Source organism: Rhinolophus sinicus, linkage group LG06, assembly GCF_036562045.2.
Source record: "Rhinolophus sinicus isolate RSC01 linkage group LG06, ASM3656204v1, whole genome shotgun sequence".
NCBI classification, from domain to species: domain Eukaryota; kingdom Metazoa; phylum Chordata; class Mammalia; order Chiroptera; family Rhinolophidae; genus Rhinolophus; species Rhinolophus sinicus.
Genome location: NC_133756.1, coordinates 10363034 through 10383045, shown reverse-complemented (window position 1 = coordinate 10383045; position 20012 = coordinate 10363034). Strand labels below are relative to the sequence as shown.

The 20012-nt window shown below is 52.7% G+C and overlaps 1 protein-coding gene across 2 annotated transcripts in view; it reads left to right on the top strand.

The window, feature by feature from the left end:
* The window catches only part of GRIK3 (glutamate ionotropic receptor kainate type subunit 3), a 212050-nt gene that overhangs the window by 150958 nt on the left and 41080 nt on the right, over positions 1-20012 (top strand). For both annotated transcript variants that reach the window (XM_074334406.1, XM_074334407.1), the window contains exons 6-10: positions 2533-2706; positions 3341-3484; positions 8291-8398; positions 11653-11766; positions 19357-19560. In XM_074334406.1, coding sequence (XP_074190507.1) covers positions 2533-2706; positions 3341-3484; positions 8291-8398; positions 11653-11766; positions 19357-19560 — 744 coding nt within the window. The remainder of the gene's footprint in view (positions 1-2532; positions 2707-3340; positions 3485-8290; positions 8399-11652; positions 11767-19356; positions 19561-20012) is intronic.

The following is a 20012-nucleotide window of genomic DNA, read 5'->3' as shown; positions in this document are numbered from 1 at the left end:
GCAGGCTAATTCTTGGCATCTTTCAGGCCTTAGATGTCAGGTCCACATTGAATTGGAGAGCCCTGTGCAGGGGGAGCGCGAGGAGGGCACCCACTGGGGGCAGAGCTCAGCTTGTCTTCCCTGGCCTGCAGTTCAGCTCTGGCCCCAAACTTGCAGACACAACTTTGCAAGACACAATCCCTCCATCTTCCCAGACGCGCCTCCTTCAAAAGTAATTTGGGTAAGATCTCTTGTTCCTGAAGCCGTATTCTTAAGGGTCTCATCCACCACCCAGACAATTTACCAAACCACTCTTAACCTCCAGCCCCATAGACATCTCCCCCTGAGAGGAGGATGTGAAGCACTAGTCTCTCTACCCCAACTCTTCCCGGTGATGTTTAGGTGCCCCAGAGAGCTATTCAGCTGGCTGACCCTTCTATCTACTTTGGTTGACAATAATATTTGGCTCAGGGGGTCATAGGGGAGACAGATGCAGACACAGACAATTCTTATTAATGGGGTGAAATCCCAGAGGCCCCAGGATAAGAACAGAAGCATCCCTGACCCACCCTGTTGTGCATGTGTAAAGGAGTAGTCAGGGGAGGCTGCCTGGAAGAGGTGACACTTGAGCTGCATCTCAGAGAATAGCCCACCCAAGAAGGGTTGAGAAGACAGGCGTTCCAGCCTGGGGATAGACCACAAACAAAGGCACTGACTCAGGGATGAGAAGCTGCATGAAGGGGACAGGGTCCAGTGAGGAACGGGAAAGGGAGATGAAAATAGTTTGGTGTTCGTGGGCCACAAGGAGTGGGACATGGGAAGGGGTGGGAAGGAAAGTGAGGCCAGAGGGGCCAAGAGCTCTGTAAACTATACTCAGGCATTTGCCCTTTGTTCTGAGAAGGCAATGGAGCCATTGAAATAGATGAAGTAGGGCAGTGACAGGGCTGGGTCTCTCCTTCAGAAAGACCCCTCTGAATGCTGTGTGGGGAGTGCCTGTAACCATGCCCAGTGGGTGTGAACTGGGGGCCAGGGGGCATATGCGTCATTAAAGGGCCGACGGTTTGACACCATTACTCCCCTGATGTGTAACCTTGAGCAAAAGATGTAACCTCAACTGAACCAAATCCACTGTGATGGATGTTACCCCTGATGGCTGTAGCCGTAGAGAGACAAGTGGTGTCCCCAGCCACTCTCTCCTGGCATGTGATGGAGTGACAGAGTCTAGGGACGAGGAGAGAGGATGGACTGGGGTCGGGATGGAAGCGGCTTGATGAGGGGAGAGTGTGGAGAAGAGACAGGGGATGAGGCGCTCAGACAACGACCTGAAGACTCAGTTTCTCCATGAGTGGGATGGGGCCAATCTGGAGTGTCAAAGTATATTTTGTCAGAAAGTTGAACACACAGAATGAAACGTGTGTCAAAGGCAGCAGGGCACCAGCAGGGTGGCAATGCTGGCTCAGAGAGCTTTGAGGGACTGAGTATTTAGGTATTTGATGGGGAAACACTTAGAATGAGGCTGCTAGGTTAGATACAAAATTGATTCATGTCCTCAGGGAGATAAAACCACAACCCTGGGGATTACCTTTTTTGTGGACAAAAATCTACAAGTGAACCCAGAGTCTGGGCCTTTACCCAATAGCTGAGAGTGAAGTCAAACCCAGGTACGTTTTCCAGGAGAATCACATAATCCTGGGTAGGCTGGGAAACCAGGTTCCCATACGACATCGAAAGGACATGCTGCTCTCCTGCCTTATTTCCAGGCTGGGGGTAGGTTTCCTTAGCAGGATGGAGCTCTGCTCTGTTTCTCATGCTACCCCCCACCCCCAACCCCTCTTTTCAGCTTAGCACCTGGCTTCTTCCTCTGTGTCCAACCCCTTTCCGCGGAGCTGCAGGGAGAGGCTACAGCTGGGCTGCCCCATGTAGTAAGGCCTGTTTTCCTAGCCCTTAGGCCAGGGCCTGCCCATCGCACCAGACTGGACGTGACCTGCCCACAGACAGATAGGCTGACCTCTGGTCAGCTGCTCCTCGGAGGCAGGGGTGAGGAGGCCCTAGCTGGTGATGTGGGGAGGGGGGAAGAAAAGAGGGCCAGGGCAGGCGTACTCTTTGAGTCCCAGGCAGAAAAGCCTTTGAAAATACCCTCCTTTGGGAAGTAAAACACTCCCTTCAACTGAGATGCTGAGACCCAGTGCCTCCCCCAGAGAAGGAAATGACCATAATGACCATTTGCAAGCTCCTTTGATGCTTGAGGTTGGGTGTCTTATATGAACTGCTTCACCAGGTCCTGTAAAGGAGGCACAGCCCCATTTGGTAGGTGAAGAAGCAGGCTGAGCGACTTGTTCAAGGCCTGGCCATCCGTGGGGTCAGCCACCAGGGGGATGGGTATTCAGTCAACTCCAAGTCCAGTGCTCAGTGGGGGTTCCCACCACTGGCCTCACCGCCTGTAGGGCTCTGCAGGAAGCTGCAGCGAGAGCTCTGGGGCAAGCAGGGCATGTGGAGAGGGGACTGGAGCTAACAGTGGACACACCTTTATTTACACGAACTTCTCTCTGTCAGGATCTTTACGCGCTAGACCTGGAGCCCTACCGCTACTCGGGGGTGAACCTGACAGGGTTCCGGATCCTCAACGTGGACAACCCCCATGTCTCAGCCATCGTGGAGAAGTGGTCTATGGAGCGGCTGCAGGCGGCTCCCCGGGCAGAGTCCGGCCTGTTGGATGGAGTGATGATGGTATGGCGGCAGGGCGGGCCAGACCAAGGGCTCCCCTTGCCCTTCCTTCTTTTCTCCTTCCCTTCCTTCCTTCCTTCTTTCCTTCCTTCCCCTTTTCCTCCCTCTCTTCCTTCCTTTCTTCCTCCCTATTACTTTCTCCCCTCCGACTACTTCCCTCCTTAAGACTTGCCACGTGTCAGCTGGATCTTAGGCTAGGAGCCAGGGACACAAAGGAATCAGACGTAGTCCTGTCCCAAGGGTGGGAGAACAGGCATGTAAACAGGTTACAGGGAGCTGGGATCAGGACCAGAGGATCCTGGGCATGGGGAACTTCCGGCTATGACCGGTGGAGGCTGAGGACGCAGGAAGGAGAAGGCATGGGCAGGGCCCAGGCAACAGCAGGGAGGTGGGATGGCGTGGGAGGTGCTGCCAGAGGTCTGAGCTGCTGAAGGTGGGAGTCAGGTGTCTGCAGAGCAGCAGAATCAACCCAAGCCTGACCTCTCATCAGGGGCATGGACAAGGTCATTTCTAGGGCCTCATGGCCCTTCCCTTCCCAGGACCCCATGTGTCTGGTGGGGAAGGGGAAGGGGCAGGGCATGGTGGGCCGAGGACACTCTAGAGCAGCTCTCAGCCAGGCCCTGGATGTCCCTTCCAGACTGATGCCGCCTTACTGTATGACGCCGTCCACATCGTGTCCGTGTGCTATCAGCGGGCGCCCCAGATGACCGTGAACTCCCTGCAGTGCCATCGGCACAAGGCGTGGCGCTTTGGCGGCCGCTTCATGAACTTCATCAAGGAGGTGAGTGCCCCTGCGTCCCCCACAAGGGCCATCTCCCTGGGGGCCGTTGGTGTTGCAGAGCTGCAGAGCCGTCAAGGGCCCAGGTTTGAGAGTCAGATTCGATTTTCAATCCACATGAACTCAGGCAAGTTGCCTCACATCTCTGAGCCTCAGTTTCCTTGAGTAAAAATGGGCTTGATGGGACCAATCTTGCAGGGTGATTGGGAGGCTAAGTCCTTGGCACAAAGTAGGTGCTCAGTGGTGGTCGACATTGTTGGCAGCAGCAGCATGGGCTTAGAGTACAGCAGATGAGGTTCTTCGCCTCCGGCTGTGTGACCTCGGGCAGGCCCGAGAGCCTGTGAGCGTTCATTGCCTCATCTGTACCCTGGAGTATGAAGCATGTCGGCCTCACGGGGATGCTGTGAAGATGAAAGGAGACATCAGTGGAAAGTGCTTAGCGCAGGACCCGGGGCAGAGGAGGCTAAGTAAATAACAGCCCCACAACTTCCTCCTCACGTCACGGGCCATCGGCCACTTCCCCAACTGGGCCCCCGTTCTCCTGGTACCATGACACTTGTAGAAAAGTCCCATCCGTGAGGCTGATTCCGAGGAACTGGAGAGCAGAAACCTGTCCTGCTGCCCAGGTGACCAGGGAAACACACACAGTGCCAACTTTTCATTTCAGGGGACTCTCTCTAGCACCGTTGTCCTTGTAAACTATGGATGGCAGTTTATTGTTCCCATTTTACATATGGGGGAAGCTAAGGTCTGCGCTTGTATCCTGGCTCCATCCCAACTGGTTGTGTGACTTTGGGTGAGAAGACTAACTCTGTTCCTCAGTTTCCTCAGCTATAACATAGAGGTAGTAAGCGTGCCTGCCCCAAAGGTTTGTTGGGAAGACAGTGGAAAATTATGCACAAAGCACCTAGCCCAGGGCTGGGCAGAGTCAAATCCCAGTAAATGGTAGATGAAGAAGGTTCAGGGGAAGATCCTGGGTCACAGAGAGCAACACCAAGTGCAGTTAGGGGATGCTATCCAGGAGGGCTCTGTATAGGCAATCTCTGTGTCGTGATCACAATGGACCAGAAAGGAAGCCAGCTGCCTTGGGAAGCCATTTATTCAATAGATGTTTGTGTGGGCCTGGAGGGTGCCAGGTACGGAGCTGAAACAGGTGAGCCCCTGCACTCACAGAGCTCATAGCCTAGGGAGGGAGGCAGACAGCAATCAAGGAATCACATTAATGACTGCAGTCCTACACCAAAAGGAAGGCAGTGCTAGGAGGGTAAATAACAAAGGGAACCACTACCTTATACTCAGCATACAGGACAGCTTTCCCAGTGGGCCCGCGTTCACCGTTACTGCTTGGATGAGGCCAGTGACAGCTCCTGCTGCATTTTGGAAGGGCACTAAGGAATATAGATGAGATACAAGCTTGAGAGTTTGATGCACGTGCCTTTGGAGTTTATCTCTATCTTTTCCAGCTGTGTCTTTAGACAAGTTCCTGGCTATCCCCAAGCATCAGTGGCATTACCTGGCCAACACCATCTCATCGTCACCGTGAGGGAGCAATTAAGTCTTTGGCCCCCTCACCCCTGGAAGGGACTCTAGTATCGGTTGTTTTGCTACGAGAGGGCCATAATGCTCCCTTCTCATCCATCCCCTCAAAATTGCAGAGGAAGTCCGATTGTCCACTGCCCCAAGGAAGGCCTGGGTGGCCTGGGCGGCCTGGGCGGTCAGCAGGTCGTTCTCAGGGAGCTCTGAGGCCTGGCTTTTACCCCCCATGCCTCCTTCCTCGGCAGGCCTCCAACTCAGTAGCCAGAGGCTGGCGTGAAGGTCTTGGTGACCCTTGGGAGCCAGACAAAAGTGGCTTTGAAGCTTAACCACTTTTCGGCTGTGTGACCTGAGACAAGCTACGGAACCTCTCAGAACTTCCTCTGTACCATGGAGACAATAGCAGGGTTGTTGTAGAGTTAAGTGAGTTATGGTGTGTGTGAAACACAGGACGCCGCCTGGCACAGAGCAAGTATTGAACAGATTGGCTGCTATTACTATTGTTTCTATCAGGACTGTCATCATTATGGCTTCTTGTTCCGTGGTGGTTTTTAGCTAGAGAGGATCTCCAGACCTCATAGTTTCGGAGCCCCCAACTCTGTTCACCCCCTACCCCTTGGAATGGTTGAGGCTCAGTGGTAAAGCCCAATGAGATCAGATTCGTCATTGCCCACACCACAGAAAGGGGAGGCCCCTTCTCCCTCCAGGGGCTGACAGGCTAGTGTAGGTGTGCATGGCCCTCCTGTTTCCTGGTCCCCGGCCCAGTGTATGGCCCTCATCGCTCACACACCTTTACAGAGCCCTTTCAGAAATATCTCTGTCTTACCTCCATTTTAGGGTGTGGAGACCAAAGCCCAGAGCAGCCACGTGGCTTGCCCACGGTCCCACAGCTGACCACGACCGGGTTCCAGGTGCCCTGCTGGAGCCCGGCACAGCCTTCTTTCAGACCATTTCCACATTGCCCATCTCCCCATCTGACTGCATGACAGTAAATCATTTTAAAGACTTGGCATTTCTGAGAGGAGCTGGAAAATGCCAGGCCGGAGTTCAGAGCGTGTGAAGCATCTTTCATTTAGCGAGTCCTGAGCTGAGGCTGGAAGGGGTGGGAGGGCTGGGAAATGTCACGGGGAGGAGCTGCCAGTGGCTCCCTGCCCTGGCCCTGGCCCTGCCCACCGCCCACAGTCAGGCCGTGCCCCTGCTGGCATTTAATTCCTCCACAGCTAACAAGGAGGAAGGCTCCCTGCAAAAGTGCAGGTTTGAAGCCACCTGCTGTGATTTCCCCTGGGGGCCAGGAGAGAGCCCAAGGATGTGGGAGCCTGCAGCGGAGGGGGCGGTGAAGGGAGCTGGGAGCCAGGCTGAGAGAAGCCGAGCCTCTGTGTGAGGTCACAAACAGTAGTCTTCACCTTCTCTGATGCATGTTGGACCTCCGTCCTCAGCCTCCGGCTGCAGCTCCCTGGGCTCCATAAATCTCCCCACTTGGCTTGGCCATGATGACCCCAGGCTCTTCAGCTCTACTCCTGCAGAGAGGGGTTCTGCAGCACCCCTGCTGGGGGCCTGCACAGCTCAGTCTCTCTGGAGCCTCAGTGTTCATGAGTATAAAATGGGGTCAATGGTGGCACCCACCGGGCAGGTTCGTGATGAAAACGGAATGAGCTCATGCCTTACAGCTGCCCAAATGCTTATAGATTCCCAAGCATTTTAGTTTGGGATCTACAGCTAGGCCTCCAGGGATCTGTGAACCCATGAACTTGTGTGTCAAAGTGTGAGGGTACTTACTCCAGGGGTGCTGGGGACATTCAGGGAGCCTTTCTCAGGACCTGCAAGGGATTATGGCCCCAGCGTATGAGGAACCCAGTGTGGCCAAGCAAGAACTCCAATATTCAGACCTTTCCCTGTCCCCATGCTCTGGGCCCTCAGACCAGGAGGCTGTTCCCCAGGGCTCCAGGAAGTGTGGGTTTGTTCTTCCCCCAGATACAGAAAAGCCACACATTTGGGCTTTTACCTGTGTGCCAGCTGCATCCTAAAATCATGGAAGAGGGAGAGGAGGGAACTGCTCCAGCCTGAGGGGTGGGAGCCCTCGGACCCCCACCTCCACCCCACCCCGCTGCAGTTTGACTCACCCTCTTATCTCCTCTGTGAGCTTGGGGCCCCTCCGGGCCTGCTTCCTCATCTGTGAAATGGGAATCATTGCCTGCCAGGGCCACTATGGAGGATGCATGACAGGCACAGTGTGAAGTACCTTGTAGAGCTAACACTCTGGGCCCACGGGAGAGAGATTATCTAGAGCAAGAGTCAGCAAACGTTTTCTGCACAGGGCCAGATAATAAATAGTTTAGGCTTTGAACCCAGATGGTCTCTGTTGCAACTATTCAGCTCCAAAGTTGCAGCGCAAAAGCAGCCAAAGACCATAGGTAAACACATAGGCATGGCTGGGAGCTAAGACACTGTTTACAGAATCAGGCAGTGGGTTGGTTTGGGCCTGCCCATAGTTTGCCAACCTCTGATCTAGAAGTTGGAGCTTTCCTTTATTTGGGTCCTGAGCCCTCCCTGAACCTTTCCCTGCCTCTGTGTTAACGATGCTCATAAAAAGTTTATTCAGTGCTCAGTTTGTACCAGGCACCATTCTAAGTATTTTACAGGACTTATTTCACCCTCCTCACATTTTGGTAAAATGGGTACTATTATTAGTTCCATTTTATAGATGAGGAAACTGAGGCACAGAGGTGCAATGAAATTCCCAAGGTCACACAGCTAATTGCAGTTGAACCCACCATTCTGACGCCACAGTCCTTAATCACGATTCACAAGGCTGGGGGTGGCAGGGGTGACCTTCTCTGTCTCCCCTGGCTCTCTGAGGGCCACCCCCAGTGTCTGGTCTTCCAGCCAGGGCACACTTGGTCCCTTGGCTTTTCTGCCTCTCGGTAGGTCTCCCTGGCCCCCGCTCTGCCCACCCGCCTCCCTGCCCCTCTCTGGGGATCTGACGCGGGCTTCCCCTTCTCATGGCTTCAAGGCGGGGGCTCATTTGAGCACGTCCGAGATCAATGTTGTACACGAAAAGGTACAAATGTAAAGCTGGCTAAAGAGCATAATAGAATTTATGGAAATCGCTGGCTCGCACCACAGCCCGAGCAATGATGGAGGTGATTATTAATTAATCATGGTCTTGGGGGAACAGTATCAGTGCAAGGAGTAATTAAAGTGAAGCATTGTACAGTTGTACCGAATGATGATTTATGAGCCCGAGGAATTGCTGCTCTGCCCTCTTCCCTCCGGCAGGCTCAATGGGAAGGATTAACTGGACGGATTGTTTTCAACAAAACCAGTGGCTTACGGACTGATTTCGATCTGGACATCATCAGCCTGAAGGAGGACGGCCTGGAGAAGGTGTGTGGGCTCAGGAGAGGGAGGGGCAAGACCCAAGGCAGCCGCCCCTTTGGGGCTCGACGTGACCCAGTGTGGCCTCTGCCTTGGCCCTTTAGACAACATGAAGCCCTAGTTAGATGAGGGGTGCAGAACCCAGTGGCCTGGTCACAGCTAACACCCAAGCCAACGGAGCAAGAGCCATTGGGGATGCTTAGCCTGGAAAAAGTAATGGAAGGTTCATGGGCCAGACAGACTATCGCTAAATTCCTGCAGGGCTGTCATGGGACAGTGGGACAGACATGTCTTTGGGTAAGAGAAACTTTCTAAGGCCCAGGGAGATGTCTGCCTGGGGAATGGTGAGCTCACTGTCACTGGAGGCATTTAAGCAACGATTGAACAAAATAATTGCTTGTCTGGGAATCTGAAAGTGACCCTTACTCTTGGAGAGAAATTGAAACACATGGCTTCTGAACTGCCATAGGCTTCTAAGACCTCTATGATTCCACGGAGTTTGGACATGGAAAGCAGGTCTGCCAGGGCCTGGGGATCCCACCTGGCTACCATGGAAATGTCTGTACTGGGGTCACTTCTGATCCCTGGGAACCTTCAGCATATTCTGTCAGAGTCAGGCTGCTGGACTGAGCAGGGGGATTAAACACTAGCCCCGATTCTCAGTATCCCCTGGGACCTCGGGGCCAAGAGCGCAGCCACTCTCTTCCACAGCAGGCTGGTCCCTGGGAGCCACCAGGGCACCGCTCCAACCCTGGGAGTGGGGTGTACAAAATGCAGGGAGCAGAGGTCAGGAAGTGGAGGGGCCAGCTCTGATGCCGGTGGGCCTTCAGGAGTCCCTGGTACCTCTCCTCTCCACCCTGCCCACTGTGGTTCAGGCCTGTTCCTTGGATGATTTTGGCACTCCCACCTCGTTTCCCACCTCCAGGTGAAGCGTCCCAAAGCACAGCTCTACCCTGCTCTGAAACTGCCCATGGCTCCCCAGTGCCCCGTCAGTGAGCTGCAACCCCTCTCCCAGCCTTTAAGGTTCTCCAGGAAATGCCCCAGCTTGCTTCTCCAGGCTTCGTCTCCACTGCCTCAATCGCTCTCCCTCCCTCCTATACTTCCAGGGCCTTCACGCATGTGACCCATCTCCATTGCCCTGGTTGCAGGAGTGACCTCTGTCTTCTTGGTTCATTCCCTCTGGCACAGATCTGGCTCTGCCTGGATTGCACCTTGTGGCCAAGGCACCTTGTGGCCAAGGTTACTCCATTCACTCCTAAATTTCCCACGGACCCATGGGGCCACTGTGCTGGGGAGGGCTGGCCAGGGAAACCTCACCATAACTCTGCAACTCTTTCCTGCCAAATAATAGCATAGATCCCTTAAGGATGGACTTGTGGCCTCTGCTCCTAAAATCTTTGAGGCCAATCGGTCCAACCTTATACAAACTGTATGAGTTCTCATTAAGCAGTCTTCTGCTTCTATTAAACTCCCCAGTGCTAGGGATCTCCCTTCTTCCTCGAGCAGTACTGCTGTAATATAGTGTTCACTCCAGTAGCTGTCTCGTTTCTGTTCTCTCAGCTAGCCATCTCTGGGGATCGCCTGAAATTCTAAGGGTGGCAATTAGATGGCACACGTGCCACCACTTCCCACTCCTGTACCTGTGGCTGGAATCAGTCATTGGTCATCAGAGCGCTCTTTCCCTCTCAGCCCACCCACACCATCCTTCTCCCAGGAACTGGTACAAACTAACCATAGATAATATCCAGAAAACTTGTACTATACCTGTACTAAGGCCGACCTATAGAGGCTCCCACCAGGGGCTCCTGGTCTCAGCCCTCCAGATTCTGGGCAGAGAAACTGCATGCTAGGTCCTCCTCAGTCCTAACCATTCTCATGTGCCCGTGGCACCTGGTGTCTAGCAGGGCATACAGTTGGAACACAATAGCTGCTTGCTGCGGCAAGGGTTCCGCTATTCATTTGGCCTCTAGACGGATGTTGGTTGAGTGCCTCCTGCACCCAGGCATGCTGCTAGGGACCCGCAGGCTGAGCTCGGCCCCCTTGAGAAAAGAGCCTCTTTCACACTGTCTCTGTCTCCTCTCGCCCTGGGAGGTCTGCACAGACAGAGATCCTGCCTGGAGAGGGTGCTGAGCCCCCAAATGCAGCCACTCTGCCTCTCATCATCACTTGTGTTTGCTAAGCTGGGTCATAGCTGATCCAGCCAGCTCCAGCCAGTGGCTTTGGGAGGATTAAGGCAGAATTACCCGAGCATAATTACATGTCTCTCTGCTATCAGCCTTGCACAGCTCTCTTAATGGGGTGTTTGCACTTGGCCTCTCTATTTAATTGATTAAATTTCCTGAGGAACCCCCTCCCCACAACTGGGCCAAGGACAGAATGGGCATCCCAAAACTGTCCTTGAGAGAGGAGCTGAGATGGGGGCAGGGCTGGGCAGAATTGGGTCCAAAGGGACCTTTAAGAGGCCCAGGGCTTCAGAATGCTTTGTAAGCTTGATCTTCTGTTGCCTCCCTCCAGCCTCACTGTAGAGACAGAGATTCTGCCACCTTGGCCAGGGTGTCTGCCAACTTTAGAAGTAAAACCACAAGGCAAACTGCCTGCAAACCCAGTGGCATCCAAGGCCCCCACCAAGGGTCATCTACTCTGTTCCGCCACCCCCGAAACAGCTACAAAGACCAGCCTCCTGCCCAGACTGCCTTTGTGCATGTGGCACATCTCCTCGTCCCTTTACTCATCCCACACACGCTTAGTGAGCATCTCCTTTGCGCCAGGCCCTGTCCTGGGCTTTGGAGGGTATCTGGCCCAAGAGCTGGCACTGGGCTGAGACCCTGTGAGTGAGCAGCTGGGTGCCCAGGGCCTTCCCCAGGAGGTGGGAGGCCCACCAGGCTGAGAGTAACTGCCCCGGCGGAGGGCCTGACCCTGACCCAGGACCCCTGATTTCCTCAGGGCATCAACTCCACACCAGGTCAGTTTCCACTGGGCTCCCTGGGCTTCCCTTGTGTTCACCTCTCCCTCTGCATTTTCCCCTTCAGCTGTGAAGGGTTTGCTACCAAGGGGGAGGTGGCAGAATTCAAGAGATTCAGCACCTTGAGGGCCTCCTCCTAGCAGGAGGGAGGCAGCAGAGCTGTCAGAAATGTTAGTTCAAAACATGTTAGCCATGGCAGTGATGGTCATGGAGCAGGGGATTGAAATGGGCTTGCTGGTGCGAAGACAGGATGGAGAGACTAGGACTCAGCACTCTGTTCTCTGTCTGTCTATTCACCCAGGTTGGGGTGTGGAGTCCTGCCGAGGGGCTCAACATCACAGAGGTCGCCAAAGGCCGAGGCCCTAATGTCACTGACTCTCTGACAAATCGGTCACTTATCGTCACCACAGTGCTGGTAAGAGCCTGCAGCCCTGCAGACGAAGGGACTATCTGACCTGAGGGTAAGGTGGCCATCGGGGCTGGAGAGACCCCTCCATTGCCCCTCCCAGTATCTGCCGGTACCTCTTATGAGGCTGCTGGCAGGCTGGGCGGGGAGGGGGGGGGGGTGGAACTGCAGGACGGTGGGAACATTGAGGGTCGCTCGGACAGCTCTCCGAGAGCTTTTGGAACATAGCAATTTGCTCATGGCCACAGGCCAGAGACCCCAGGAGGTGACTGAGTGGCTTCCTCCCAAAGGCAGAGCAGTCAGATGTCATGCCTGTCTGAGAGCTGCTTGGCCAGTCCTTCTGCAGAGGCCTGTGTGTCTGTATCTCACCCCCACTCACTCTTGGAGCCTGAAGTCTGAGTAAGAACCACAACGGGCTGGAAGGAAGGAGGGTTGACCTGCACTCTGCAGCAGGACTCAGGACCCACCCTTTCAGAGCACGGCTCCTGGGGACCCACACTGGGCCATGTTGGGGGAGGCAGCCAGGTCACAGCCTGGTGGATTCTGACCAAAGACCCTTTGAGGACAATTCTGGCCCTGGGCAGCTTCTCCTTATAATAAAGCAAAATGTTTATAAGGACCAGGTGGTGAGGTCATTCTCTAAAAAAAGTAGGGGAGCTCAACCTATTTGGAGTGCACCTAAGGCTGCCATAGGACAGGATGGAACCTGGGAGCAGGGCTGGGCACCCCACCCTGGGCCCTTCCTCGGGGCTCATACAAGGCTGGCCCCACCTGCCTCCCAGCAGAGGGAGCTCAGCCAGGCCTGACTGGATGGTCCTGTGTCTTCCCTCTAGTGTGATTCTAGTGTGATTGGTGGGCAAGGAAGGGATGTAGGAAGGGGTATAATAGTTAAACCCCATTCTCCCAGGAACCCCAGTGAGCATCAGACACCAGGGCCACCATTGGCTTCTAGCCAGCAACTGTAGCCTGTGGGTCTCAGTCCGTCTCCAGGGTTATGACTATTGAGAGGATCTACGTTAAAAGTGATGGAGGCCTAACGGGGGTTCTGGACACGCTGCGGACAGAGCCAGAATGAGAGGCCTGGGGAGACATCTTCCCCTCCCCCCAATTTGGGATGAGACCCCCCCCAATGGGATCTTCCAAATAATTATACATCCTGCCTGCCTTTATTGATTGACTTTTTGTTAACTAAAAACATAAAAAAATCAGACTGCTAAAACCAGTGAGTCAAAAGATCTCATTAAGAACAGGGGGAATATTTGTAAAAACAAAAAAAATCTAAAAGATTAAAAAGAAACAAAGGAAGCAAAGGGATTTCTAATCTGATGTGAAGCCCAATGAGCAATTAAAGGAACATTGATATGGATAAAAATAGAAATGATAAAAGGAGAGTTGAAAGAGAACAAAATAAAAAGGTTAAAAGGGAAATAATAAAGAGAAAGACTGAAATAAGGAATGAGATAAAAAGGAATGCTATCAAGAAAGACGAAAAATTAAAATAAATAATTAACAGCCCTGGCTCGACAAGGTAAAAAAATATAAAACCAGAATGTCAGAAAGCAAAAGGATAAAAGTGTGACAAAGCAAAAATATAAAAGGGTAAAAATAAAATAATAAAAAGGTGGTAAAAGATTAAAAGCAGAGCTGCATAAAATGTGAGATATAAATAAATAAAGCACATTTCAGAAGACAAGATTTTAAAAAGGTAAAACTAGTATGTTTTAAGAGATTAGGAGGAGAAATGATTAAATGAGCTAAGATAATTTAGCCACAAAACAATATTCTAGCAATAAGAGGTGAGCTAAAGATAACATGCCAAAAGAATGCAAAATACACACCCTTTGAAAGAACACAGCGTTACATTTTATTAAAATGGCAGCAGCCTGATTTCAAGGGCATAAGACCCTTCTGCAAAGGCACAGGGGATTTTTTCCTACACCAGCAGAGGCAGAATCCAGCAGACATGCCCTGCTCTTCTAGCAGTTTCACGGTCAATAACTCGCAGCTTCTTGCAAAGCTCCCAACCGACCTGCTGTACTCAGTCGCTCACAGGAGGTCCCACCTGGGAGCCGGCAGGACCGGGAAGGAGAGAAGCCCCTCTTGGCCCAGAGCCTGGACACAGCTCCATCTGTCTCACTGCCCCTCATCCAGGCAAACATGAGCCCAAAGCTCCTGGGGTCACGCCCTGTGAGCACGCAGGGGACGCAGGGGCAAGACTGATGGTTAAGAGCACAGACTTTGGATTTGTCTTGGCTCTGCTGTGCACGAGCCGGAGGGCCTGGAAAATTGCTGGACCATTCTGTACCTCAGTTTTCCCATCTGAAAAAGAGGTGATAATAATTGTACCTACTTTACAGAGTTGCGAGGAATAATGATTCATCAATATAGTGCCCGCTGTCTAAGTGATAGCTGCCATTGTTTTCAATTCCTATTGTTATTGATTACAAATCCAGTCCCCGGGAAGCTCGGGTTGAATGCAGTATGCAGAGTGACAGTTCTAGGAAAACCTCTGCTTCTGTCCACAAGCACAGTCTGAATTTCACTGAAGACTGACACCTGGCCCTGGGCACAGGGCTTATCTCTAGCAACAGGGTGCATTATAAACTTTGAACTTGTATTTGATGCCCAGTGGGCATTCCCTGGCTCACCACAGACCCCACTACTCCCTATTGTTTATAGAAGGCTTCCTTTTATGTGGTTTCCTGACTGGCCCCTGAAGGCAGTAGGGTTTGTGACCTCCGAGTCCCTGGTAGCTCTAGTCCTTAGAGTATGTAAACCTCCGCATCCCAGCCACCACTTCATCCGCTGCCTCGGCCAAGGTCTGAGCTCCTGGCCCTGACGTGTGATTATTCCCTACCTCCGGCCCCCATGGCCTTGACTTCTCAATATGGCTGCTGACCCAGATGTTCTTCCTGGGAGTCTTCTGAGAGAGATGCCCACTCAAGGACTGGCCTAGGGCCCCCTGAAGACCTAGAACTGCTCCAGACACTGGGAAATGTGCCAGAATGTCTCAGCATGGTCAGCATGTCCCTGAGCCCTGGGGATGCCCCAGGCATGGGCTCTTTGGGGCAGCTGCACCAGTTGTGGGCAGTGGCCCGGCCCAGCTGCCCTGGCAGGAAACCCAGCCCAGAGCTTGGCAACCTGAAAGCAGGGCCAGCACCACCCGCTGAGAACACTGGGGTCCTACAGTTCTGGAGTGTGTTGTCAGGGCAACAGTGCTTTGAGTGACAGGCAGGTAAGTATAAGGCATGAGTACGGGAAGATCCAACAGCTTTGTGCTTAGCGAACAGGGCTAGCCCCAAGAACCCTGGAATCTGGAAGTGGTACAGGGCAGTATCTCTGAGTGGGCTATATCCAATCCCACCTCTCCCCTATCTTGAACCCTGGGGTTAGGGGTGTCTTACCGTGGACACACAGATGGAAAGAGCCCTGACCCCTCTCTCTCTGGCCCCTCACTGCCGCAGGCAGCCTTGCCCGTTCCTATGGCAGTCACAGTAGCATTAGGAGCCTGGAAGCCTGCCCTCCCCCACCCTCTCCCTGCCTGGCCCCTACCTCTGTTCTGGTTCTGCTCTTCCATGAGCTCATGAAAAATTCATCCGCCCAAACCTCCGCTCACACACCGAGAAAGCACACCCAACTCACTCCTAGGGGCCTCGCTTTTGAAGGTTCAGTGTTCTTTTGACTGCTGAAGTGAGCAGCGGTGTCAGCATGTACTTGGGCATGTGTGTGGGTGTGAGACCGCTATGCACGTGTGTCTGGATACGCACCAGTCGGTGTATTTGTGTCGTGTGCACATCATGACCCACGTAGACTCAACTTTCAGGCAGGTGGAACCCCGGCACCCAGCCGTGAGACAGGAGAAGTTCAGGGAGGCTAAGATGTGGGCTGGGAGAGCCATCCCAGGCAGGGGGAACCATACTAAGCCTCACCGCTGGGAGGGCAGGACACCTATTACTCTGTCCTTGTTTTAACTGGCAAAAGCCAAGGTCTTGGGTCCAGGGTCCTCGGCCTGTATGTCTGAACAGGGCTAGGCAGACAGAACATTAAAAAATGTGTTGTATCTGTGCCAGTGGCATTGTGTGCACATGTGCATGCGTGTGTGGATGTGTGTGGATATTGCCTAGGTTGGAAAGGGGTTTAGGAGCATAGCTGTCAGGTAGCTAACCCCTGAATCCTTCCCCCAAAGACCCCCCCTCTTCCAACTCCACAGGTCCTGTCACTTAGCACAGGGTCCAGCTTTCAAATGGGTATAAGCGATCAGAGGGAAACTAGACTAAGAGCCCTGGCAACAAATAGTCAGAAAAGGTTATTTTTCTGGACCCCTGTTTCCTGTGACTTGTTGAAGAGAAATATTACCCCTGCTCCTTCAGCTGTTCTCCCAAAGCAATAGGAGAGCGTGAAGTTATGAAATTGAGGGCACCTTCACCGAGCAATCGATTAGCAGCCGAGAGAGCTTGTGAATTGGCTGTCTGGACATTTCCAGTAATAAATTGTGAAATAGTCCATGAATAAGTAGTTGGCGGAGTTCAGAATTACCCCCTAGGAAATGTTGCAGGTCTAGAGACACATTACTAAGGCGAGCACCGTTTTAATGCTCTGGGCTTTGGCTGTTAAATATGTATGCCATCCGCACAGCACTTCCCGAAATTAATGGCATTTTACAGCTGCTCCAAAAGTAGCATATTTATATGGAGATGTATAGATTCCGGGGCCGGGGTGGCTTCACAAATGAAGGGCTAATTTTAGAGGATAGGGCCAGGGAAGGCATGGAGAGAGGGTCAGGAAGTGAGCTACCTCAGAGACCTTCCCAAAATGGTTTTCTACTGCCAGTGATGATTTTTAACCTTTGGTGACTTTGGGCATGGTCTCTAGGCTGGAAAGTTCACTGTGGTGACAGGCCACCCCACACACAAAAAGAAGGTGATATAGATATTAGTAACAATAAAATTAAGTAATAACGATAATAATACTAGCAGTTTATATTTGCCAGGCACTGGTCTAAGTGCTTTTCATAGATTGACTCATTTAATCCTCACATCAACCCGGTAAGGTAGGTTCAAGTCTTATCCCCATGTTACAGAGGAAGGTAGATTTTGCCCAAGAATCTGTGTGTGGTTGATAATAGCCCTGGGAAAGATGATACCTTCTCTGCAAATATTTTCTTGAGCTTCCATTAGGGCCACCAGGTGTAGTGGTGCAATCGTTCACTGCACAAGAGCATCCAGCCAAAAGGATGAGTTAGGGCTGAAACTCCAGGCCAGCCTTGCTCACCAGGCCCCATGCCAGGGCTCAGGGCAGCCCCTTCCCAGAGACGAATTTGCACTAGCCAAAGTCCCCATTCCTTCACGAAACCCCAGCACCTTTCCTGGCCCCACGTGGGAAAGGAAAGGACTGTTCTCCAGTCCTGTCGTCAGCCTCCTTGGTTGGAGCGTGGGAATAGGAAGCTCTGAGGTTCAGCATGGAGTCTAGCCAAGGGACCCAGCTTTCTACCCAGTTAGACTGAGAAGTGGTTTTTTCAGGAGCCTTGGAGAGGCAGGGACGTCTTGGGGATTCAGACACTCCCTAGCTCCTTCTCTGAAGCAATCCAAAGGACTGTTGAAAATCTGGAGTAAATCGGTAGTGGGTGAGATGGGATTTTGAAAGTCAGCATTGCTGGGGATCCAGGGCCAGAGAATGGAGCCCACCTGCCATCGCAGGACCCTGGCAAGAGGCTGCTGGTGGGTTTCTGCACCCAAGGACCTCCAATGAGGGTCTCCACCAGGGTCTTTCATCGCTCACCCCACACTACCATGTCAGAGGAATGGCCATGCCAGTTGAGAGATTGGTGCGATACCTCCATAATTAAGTGTGTGCCCTTCCTGTGGGCTTGTGTTCATGAGATTCCCAGTACACATGCATTCGGAAAGCTACTGGTTGTTGCCCATCAGCTGCAGGCTTGAGGCATTCTGACACATGGATGTGCCATGGTGACTTTGGGGAAAGTTAAGCCCCACGGAGAGACTGAGGAGCCACAGGCAGGAAGAATTAGAACTGAACTCTATCAGACTGTAGTTCAACTCCTGTGCAACCTTGGGCAACTTACTGACCTTCTCTGAGCTTCAGTTTTCTCATCTATCAGATGGGAATAATGTCACCTATCTTGCAAGCTTGTGAGGCTTAAATGAAACAGCCTGTGAGAAAGATTTTAAATTGGTGCCTTGTACATAGCAGGAACTCAATAAATGCTGAGTTTGCTAAGAGTTCAGCTTGCCCACCACAGACTCAGGATGGGGATAGGTAAGTGAAGCCGGGTGCATGGAACCAGCAGAATCATGGACTTGGATGTGGGCCTGGATTCTGGAACAATCCCGTGGGCCTGGATTCTGCCATGTTGGATCCCTCAGCTCCTCACTCTGGGTTTCTCCAGTGGGACAAGGTCAATAGCTACTTTCCACTGTTTTTCCTGCCTCCTCTCCCAGTGATTCTTTGCAGGCTTACCACGGGTTTGCGTCTAAATGAGATACCAGAGTTGTGCCCTGTTCAAAACCCTTCACTGGCTCCCCATCACCTAGGACGGAGGGAGCCTGACATGCAGTAGCTGTCACCTGTGCTCTGCCCCACAAGCTATCCTCTAAGGACCCCTGCCCCTCAGGGAGAGACTCCTGGCAACTCAGGGCCTCTGGCACAGAGAGGCGACACCAGTCTGAGTCCAGGTCCTCTCTCTAGAGGACAGGTGAGCTCACACCAGTCCCTTATTCTCGTGAATTCACTTTCTGCTCCTATAAAATGGGATTATTAGTATCTAACCCCAGAAGGTTGAAATTAAGGTTAGATGAGGCAATACCAACTACTGTCTCTTGAGCCCTCCTGCTCTGCTGGGCTGGCTCTGTGCTAGGCCCTCCACCCTTGCTATCTCATTTGCTGATTTACTAGTGCCCAGCACACCCACTTACAAATGCAAGCTATCATGGTTATCAGGAACCACTCACCTGGCAGGTCCTAATGCTGGGGACTGATATCCTTGGAAAGAGAGCAGTATCAGGGAGTGTATAGATCTAATCTTTTAAATAGGAGTTGGGAGAGACATCAGGGAAGATACTTGATGATGGGCCTTCTGCAGCGGTGTGCTCCAACTTGAGCCAACATCAGAATCCCCTGGAGGGCTTCTTACAACACATACTGCTGGGCCCCGCCCCAGAGCTTCTGGTTCAGTGTCTGGGTGGGGGCCGAGAATGTATCATCCTGACAAGTTCCCAGGTGCTGCAGACGCTGCTGGTCCAGGGAGCACACCTGAAGAACCACTGGCCTGTGGTGATGGTGCAGCAGACAGAGCATGGGATTCAGAATCAGTCTTGAGTTCAAATCCCTGTTCCACCACTTACTAGCTCTGTGACCATTAGACAATTAATCAATAAATAGCTCCTGAGCCCCTACCTCATGCCAGGGATGCCAGTAGGTGGAAGCACAGAGTTGGCTCTCAGGAAATGTGCTTTGCCATCAATCTAAGCCACCCAAAGGTTTGTTTTGCTTTTTAGAACAACACAGGCGCAGAGCTTCCAGTCCCGGCCGGCCACCCCACCCACTCAGCCTCCTCAGCTCCTCCCCTGTCTGTCCCTGCAGGAGGAGCCGTTTGTCATGTTCCGGAAGTCCGACAAGACCCTGTTTGGGAATGACCGGTTCGAGGGCTACTGCGTTGACCTGCTCAAGGAACTGGCCCACATCCTGGGCTTCTCCTACGAGATCCGGCTGGTGGAGGACGGCAAGTACGGGGCGCAGGATGACAAGGGCCAGTGGAACGGCATGATCAAGGAGCTCATCGACCACGTAAGTGGGGCTGGAGACGCCCGGAAGTCATGGCCAAATCCTGTGTGCACATCGCATGTGGCATCTTGGCAGACGAGGGCCCTGGGGGGCAGGGAAGATAGAAACAAAGGCTATGACCTGGGTGAGGGAGACCCAGCTCTCTCAGGCCTGCCTTGTTCATGGTCCCAACTTCCAGATACTTGCCTCCATATAAACGTACACACACACATACACACACACACGCACACACACACACTGGCCACTTCTGACTCACAGCAGGTACCACCAGTGTCTTTGATGAGCTCGCTCTGGAGGTTCACTGCCTCCTGCTCCTTTAAGAGCTGCCAAAGGATGCCTCTGCCATGTGGGCCAAGTGGCATTACAAAATATTTCACCAAACTCTGAGACAGAGTTTGATCTGTCATTGTCTTGAGTAACTTTGGGTCCAGTGGGGAGACAGAGGTCCAGGGGAC